Below are 8,103 nucleotides of genomic sequence, written 5' to 3'. Positions count from 1 at the left end.
GGCAGCGAGATCGTGTAGATGGCGAGTGCACGGCGCGGTACGTGGCCCGGGTGGCAGCGCAGGGTGTGCGGCCTGTGCGCAGAGGCGATCAAGGACGAGGCGTCAGGCTCCAGGCCGCCACGCGTGCGCACGCCGAGTTCGTCACAGGCGCCAGCCCTGCCGTCCAGGTCGCGCTGCCCTTCTCCAGTTGCTCATGAAGGTGATCGCCGCTGCCCCGGGTGCTGCCGTTCTACCGCCGGCAGCCGCGGCGGTCACACACGACCTGGATATGTAATGCCTAGTTCTCTAGAGACTTGACTTCGACTCGACTCTAGACTTTAAGGTCAATGCAGGCTATTGATGTATACTAGTATAATTTCACTCGAGTAGTAGAATGGTGCATACATGATACATCCAGCTCAGCTTTGCATTCCTTCGAAAGAACCGATGAAACAACCCCAAAGTTTCTGCGAGTTGGTGGGGAGTTGAACAGCTGCATCGTTCAAGGGGCGAATCAAGGCGTTTCACACATACAGTATGTGCTAGTCTCCTTCGAAACAACCGATGAAACAACCTTATTCTTTTTTAAAAAAAAAAGAGCAAAGGGATGTGAAATTCAGTGACAACAGGGAAAACAGAACAGCCAAACACAATAACTGATGAAGGAGATGTACTGACTAGACATGAACATGACATCACATCTTGGTTTTATTGGAGACACAAGCCAACCCACTGTAACCAGCATTCGTTCTAGTGCCTCGTCCAGAATTTTCCAACCAAAACCCCCAGATCCAAATTATATACACGAACGGTTTAAACAAGCATACCATAGCCGGCAGTTAGACAAGTTCACAACAGAAATGGCGACATCATACATTTTCCAGGTAGGTCACTGCATTTAGGGCGGAGTGATGGAATTATTATGTCCCATGGTGGAAACAGAGCCTGAGAAAATCAGAGAACACAAGAGAGCATATGAGATCAGTTCGAAAATGCCATAATCGAAATAGCTCCAAAGAACAAACCTAATGGCCATGACCAACAAGCGAAAGAAGGAATGTCCGATAGTTTCCTGATGTTTCGGACTGGATAGCCTCGGCTAACGGCTTCTTGTATTTCTTGTAGTACTCTGCCTTGATATATTGCATATCAATCTCAGTCCTCGTTACCACAACCCTTACAAGTGTTCTGTCATCAGTACCTAGACCTTTCATGGCCTTTCGTAAGACCTGAATTCATGTCATGTAGAGAAAACTGGTCATTACAGGTATCAAACCAGGAAAACATAGGTCTTCAACTAATACCAGATGTTTTGAATGCTGAGCAGACGAGATTTAATAAGAGTAAATTTTAAAACCTACAACTATTTTGACATGTTGCAGAAAACTACAATTTCTAGTGCCTATTTCAAATATCTACAACTATTTTGATACATGTTGCAAAAAACTATAACTTTCTCACCGTGAACCCACCTGTCATCATCTATAGCATGTAATAGGAGGATTAACCGTGAGTCCATCTATTACCAGAGGATGACAGGTGGAGCCACGGTGAGAAAGTTGTAATTTTTTGCATCATATGTCAAAATAGTTTTAGGTTTTTGAAATAGGCACTAGAAGTTACATTTTTTCTGCAATATGTGTCAAAATAGTTGTAGTTTTTTGAAATTTACTCATTTAATAAAGATGGCAAAACTGGCATAGAAATTTCTTAAGAAATACGAGTTGATTTGGAACCTCGGCATAAATATAGAATTGCAATCTTAGAACAAAATGGCACATGAATTCAGGCTAACAACATATTCTGACTAGTATTACCTGGACACGGACACGGGTGTCAGAATCCGACTCGAATTCGGGTGTCCAATTCGGCAAAGAAAATTTAGACATGCAAAATACAACTCAGAATCCGATACGAGTGTCGGAATCCGACTTGGATTTAGGGTGTCCGATTCGGCAAAAAAAATTGAACACCGGTATCCAAGTAACATTGATTCTGATAGCAACATTCCCATTTTTATGATAATAGTGTCCAGACTCAAAAAAAGGCAGCTAGGGCAGTCCAGGAGGGGCGTAATGATCAATGAAGATACCAGAGCAACCTAGTCTGTCCTTATTTGACAGTACTAGCAGAAAATGGCATCTTGGATTGGTAGCAAGCTATATGCACTGAAAATAATAAACATAAATAAACAAAGACAAAACTCCGGATGGATCCAGCAAGCTTTATATCGGTATTATATTCAACAACTGATCTTGCTTAACCACATGTTACAAAATACTATAATTTCCTGCAGAAAAGCAGTTGAAAATATAAAAAAATGGGAATCACTGAAATTTCCTGCATCACATGTTAGCATATTTTATGTCTATCAAACCACTGCACACTGCCATATTTAACAGGAAAACTTAGTGTACGATTGGCCTCAACGATCAACCAGTGGTGTTCACATATCTATGGTGCCTGTAGAATTTCAGAAGCTACAATATTTCTTTACCGAAAACAGCATGAGTGCAATACCTTAGCGAAATACTTCGCTGGATTCTCTGCGCATCTAAGGATAGTTAAAAGTGCAACTTCAAAGTTTCCAGATGTTTCACCCTTGATAACCTATCATAAATAAAGGACACTGTGAAAAATTCCAAGAAAACACAGAATGCGTACGTGAAAATAGTACTGAGGAAAACTGTTACCTTCTCTAATTTACGGTCATACATGTGATGGTAAGCAGAAGCAACCGATGCCAAGTGGGCCCAACTGCGTTCAGTAAAAATGCGGATGAAGGTCTTCTCATCTGTGCCCAGCTTTTTCTCACCAGCTTTGTACAAGTCCTTTGCATCATGTGTCACTATAGTAGGATCAACCTCAGGACCTTCATAGCGAGGAATCCCCACGTAGGCAAGTAAAAGCTGAAATATATATTACATCATTCGTTACTTATGGTAGAAAAATTGCAACTAAAGTTTGAACATCATGTAAAAAGTATTGATTAGCATACTGCACAGGAAGTCCATGCTGAAGATTTCCTTGTGCATCAGCATTTAATGTAGCAGTATAAAAGACTACCAACACAGATAAGCAATCTAAACAACTTCTCATCAGCCATTGCAATGTCCATGAGGAAAGGGGCAATTCCTTATATGGCACAGAGTAACTTCATGTATAACTTATATGCCACTGGATGTAAGGATGCCTCATTGACATGTGTGACCTGACCTACCATGTCAGCCTTACAATGACAGATTATGAGTGAGGTAATTCAGTGGCATATGGGAATTTTCCAAAGAAAAATTATAGCCACATATTTGTGTTCCGAAAGCTGGGCAGTCTAAAACTAAAAGTTTTGAAGAAAATAAGCAATTTCAGCATCTTTCATGTATGAGGTAAAGAAGTGGGACAAACGCAAGACATATACTCTAATAAGGATAAGGATTCAGGACCTTCTGGTGATCGCTGGATGTCTGGTGACCAATGTCGTGTTCAAGATAAGTACCAAATCTTGCAAAATAAGTCTGTTTCATTATTTGCAGCTGCGATGGTGTCCTGGAACATATTATCTCAGTGGCTGCTCTCAGATCAATAGTGTCACCACTCAGAGCTTCTCTCAAAACAGTTGCGTCACGTCCAGCAGGATCAAGAATCCACAGCAACATAGCTTTCTGGAATCACATAAAACAAAATTAGCCATATTTAAAACAATGATTTTGAGTAATTTAACTCGACTCAGTATTGAAGTAACACCTAATCACCTATTAACATTTGTAGGCATAACTTATTCAAATCATCATTGTAATCTGCGAATCTATAGTCCAATTGATCAAGAATATCGCTCCAGCTAACTTTAAAATATGATTTATTCAATAAAGAGAAGAATTCCTCTAGAACTTTTCGTGCCTTGTGGTGTCCACTGAGTTCAGATGAAATACGCTGAGAGAGTTCCTCATGATACATAGTCCTGTATTCCTGTTGAATGAGTCCCCGTTGCACCGAATCGCGGTGAGTAAGTATGTTTGTTACTGCTGTACTATCGCAACCAAACCCTGCAAGACCATCAGCCAAGTCAAAATCAAAAGGAAAGTCAGCATGGTAATCTACCTCCTATAAGTCAGATAATGAAATTCAAATGAATAAATAAAGAAACTCTGAGATTTTAAAAAGTATTACATTTATGCAAACCCTTCAATTACTGAAATTCAATTCCAAGTCCAAGTTTAACTATTTATGCCCACTTGTTCACAGCAGCCAGACATCATTTGAGCGTATCAATCCCAACTCACTCTAAACAAGAATTTCGTTGAATAAAATGTAATAGTTGACAAAATACTTTTGTGACAGAAGTACTATAAAAAAGAAACAAATTGAACTCATATATACAAACCATTCAAAGTAACACTTTTATAATATTACAATTTTTAGTGATGTAAATTTACAAGTAATGGTCAAAGTCACATCTCTAAGCTGTATTAAGTCAGAGCAACAATGAAAAAGAGTGGAGGGAGTAGCTAGCTCAAGAGAGTAAAGCAACACTTCAGTAAATAAATTGCTCTTAGTATCCCAAGTTCAAGTGGTTCGTCCATAGCAAATAAGTTCTCGGAAGGCTGGAAGCAATTGACCTGATTTTTTGGCTTTTTTAGCAGTTCGCACTATTAAGATATCTCTATTATATAAAACACAAGTTGGTTCCCACATCACCTTTTCCCCTACTCTCATTCCATCTTAAAAAACCCCTAAAATTTGAATAATTTACCCACTTTTGCCATCCACCCTCGTCCTCTAGCCTCCCCGTCTCGTTACCGGCTACGGATATGTGACCGGTTTTACTAATGAAAATAAATAAAGAAATTAGAAAGGAAATTAGTGGGTAATCTCCTCCTTTTTCAATCCCATCTAAAATCAAACTACGGCATCGCTCCCGAAGTATTCGTTAGGCGACACTCCTATGGTGCATCCACATCCCCATATCTTGAGTTTGTGCTTGATATTATCATGTCCAATGTTTGCATTTTCATTGTAACGCACGGGTAATTAGCTAGTTATGATGATATTGGGATGTTTGAGGGAAGGGAACACATAAACGTCATAGGTATGAACCAAACAAATAAAAAAAGAATTGGGGACCATATCAACTTGTGAACCAGCTACAGGGTTCTTTGATCACAAATGTTGTATAAAATCAGTCCATATTTTCCTAAAATCAAATTTCTTATATATGTGCACCTTTAAATTATATATATGTTTATGAGGACGTGCGCATAGCACGGTGGTAAGACCTCCAGGTGTGAGGCTACCAACCAGCACTCGAACCTTGGTTCTCGCAAATAAAGGTCCCTCACTGTGTATTCCCTGTGGTCGTGGCGCGATCGCTCAGCGGATTGTAGCCGGCTCTTGGGGCCTTTTCTCGACCTTAATGCAATGCCTTTGGGATGTCTCTCCCCTTGGGTTGAGTTTTTTAATTATATGTTTCTCTTCGTAACCGTAAACTAATTTATTGTTGCAACAACGATGCAAAATCCATATCACCTGCCAGAAACTACACATGTGTGCCCTTTGACACCAATAACCGACTTTTCAATGCTAGAACTCCGTCTTGACTTGCCCATGTATTAATCCACAACCCACTTGCCTCCAAATTCTAGTCAGAAAACCAAAAAGGTTTTTTTCCAATCGATGCAATTACCATCACTTCACCCAGATCGATTGTTTCCCAACTGCTGTCCCAGCGACTTCAGTTCACTCTAGCCTATTGGAAATATCTCGTGGTCTATATAATAAGCCTCTAACAATAACCCTCCTCAATTCCTGAACAGCACAAAAGGGGAGAACTTTAGCAGTAACCAACCACCTACCGATCTGCCCTCTGAATTCAATCCGAAGAGCCCCCGGAACATCAATTTCGAGCTGAAACGTTCCTCCGGCTTGTCAACACATCCCCAACGTCACACGACACGGATAATGACCTAACTAGGTCAGACGATCGCAGCAGCGAGATAGCAATGGCTTAGGCCCAGACTACAACCGCTCAAAGCCATACTCTCTAGCCCAGCCCCAACCCCTAACCGAAAGTCGAACAGCGGAGCGGAAATTTGGGCGAGAATCCAAGGGGAAAGTGGTGGCGGACCTTTGAAGGCCTTGTGTAGGTCGATGGCGTCCTGGCGTGGGTTGGTGGGCGCCGGCGGCAAGGTGAGGCTCGCCATCGCCGGCGATCGCTGCGCGTGCGCGCTCCCCGCGATTCGATTCGATTCGATTCGATTTGTTCGGCTCGGGTGAGTGATTGGCGAATTGGTGATGGGTGCAATTTGGGTGTGCTCGCTTTGTGTCAAAGGAGTAGAGGCTCGGGGCCCGGGAGCCGAGCGGTGGACCGGGTCTAGCCACCCCTGGGCGTTGGCGCTATCGCGGCTCGCAATGGACGCACGACTCTCGATTGTCGCGTTTCAGGTCGGAGAGCCGGTGGACCGGGTCGTTGTCTGTAGTGATGAGCCGGAAGGGATGCAACCGTTACGTTGCCAGATGGAGGGCATGCATTTTTATTTATTTTTCCTTTTGTTCCGGCAGATCTTGGTAGATTTAGATACGTTTAGCATAGTGTTGGGATCGAAGTTCCAGATAAGGAGGACCTTCGGGGTAGAGGTGGTGAAGGTCCCTTATAGTGATGTGTACCGAAAGTAGAACAGTTTTCGATTACCTTTCACGGTTACACTGTGGCTCTATTTATAGCCTGTACCCGGCGATCACGGGCCCGGTTTACATGTATTACCCCCTAACCTGCTACATTTCCAGAATATCCGAGGGTAATATGGTACAAATGAGCATGATCCCATAATTACAACCGTGCCCAGAACAACTGGGCCCACTGTCAAGCTGGTCGTCCAACCGAAGGATATCGAAGCCCTCTTCGTCCGACCTCTTGACGAGCTGTCTTCGCCGCCTCCTAGCGAAGACCTGGTCTTGTCTTCGCATGGTCCAAAGGACGCGGGACGCGAATCGGGGCTTCGCCCGACAATCGAGATCAGGCAGCCTTCGCATGCGCCAATCCGGTGAGAAGAAGATGCTCGGACGCTTCGCATGCGCCAATCCGATGAGAAGAAGATGCAACCAGCACGGCAGCTATCACGCAGCACCTCCAACTAACCTCGCAGTTATCTTCAGGTGCGGGGATGGTGAGAGATGATCCCCAACACATAGTTTCAGATTTAAGATTTTTTAAATTGGTCGATCTAGCTTTAAGAAATTTTGAATCTAGAACTGTCAATAGATTGAGAGTATTTAGTTAAGCAATCTAGTTTTTATTTTACATTAAAAATAAAAGTTTAAACTATTTTATTTTATCATAATAACTCCAGATCCAGCATAAATCTTGAAGCTGGAGCTATACTAAACACGTCATTAAGCTCCAAATTCTGGCAACATTTTAGATTTAGAGTTTGTAGATTAAATTAAAATGGTTTAAGTCTCCATTTGTTGTCTAAAATTTGAACAATATTCTAAGCCCAAACACCCCCATTGTACATCAGCTCTAGTTTCATAAATTTTTAGAGTTAAAAATATCTAGATAAAAAATAATTAGAGTTAGAGCGCTATCAAATACATCCTTAATGTTGACACAAAGCAAGATTCCGATCTTGATGATTATCCATGACCAAATTGAATTAACTGCTAAAGGCATTTTCGTGCAACAATGACCTACTAATGTCGTCGTCACTTATTTTAATATATATATATAGAAAAATTAGTTTGTACTTTTAAAAGTATATACTCCTATTATGATATATCATATAAATAAACTAGATATACTTTTTTATCACTATATTTTGATAATTCTTTTGTATTTGTAGATATAAATGTAATATAGTAAAAAATGCCTTTATATAAGTATGTACAAACTAATTTTTCTATATATATAAATAGGTCTTGAATCACACGCTATATGCCTACAACGGTCGACCTCACCCTAGCCATGGCACCACTGATAAGAGGAGCCGTCCAAGGCAACAGTGCTTCTGTTGTTAGCATACTCGTCAATTCCAATTGCGAAGGAGACGATCTCCTTTCTGGTACTGTTATTCACGACGACTGAGCTAGCTTTCGGACTCCTGTGAGCTTTGTCCTTCTTATCGTTAATTATTA

The 8,103-nt window shown here is 41.5% G+C and overlaps 1 protein-coding gene across 1 annotated transcript; it reads right to left on the bottom strand.

Moving 5' to 3' along the window:
• Nucleotides 1–669: 669 nt before the first annotated feature.
• On the bottom strand, nucleotides 670–6,332 carry LOC133897277 (annexin D5-like). The gene is made up of 7 exons (XM_062337940.1): nucleotides 6,098–6,332; nucleotides 3,874–4,019; nucleotides 3,420–3,638; nucleotides 2,673–2,888; nucleotides 2,500–2,589; nucleotides 1,005–1,208; nucleotides 670–924 (listed from the first exon to the last, which is right to left on the bottom strand). Exons 1-6 carry the CDS (start codon nucleotides 6,171–6,173, stop codon nucleotides 1,005–1,007), a joined length of 951 nt encoding a protein of 316 aa, XP_062193924.1. The 5' UTR covers nucleotides 6,174–6,332; the 3' UTR covers nucleotides 670–924.
• Between the last annotated feature and the right edge of the window lie 1,771 nt (nucleotides 6,333–8,103).

Source organism: Phragmites australis, chromosome 17 (genome assembly GCF_958298935.1).
Source record: "Phragmites australis chromosome 17, lpPhrAust1.1, whole genome shotgun sequence".
Taxonomy (NCBI): Eukaryota; Viridiplantae; Streptophyta; class Magnoliopsida; order Poales; family Poaceae; genus Phragmites; species Phragmites australis.
This window is presented reverse-complemented; position numbering and strand designations above follow the sequence as displayed.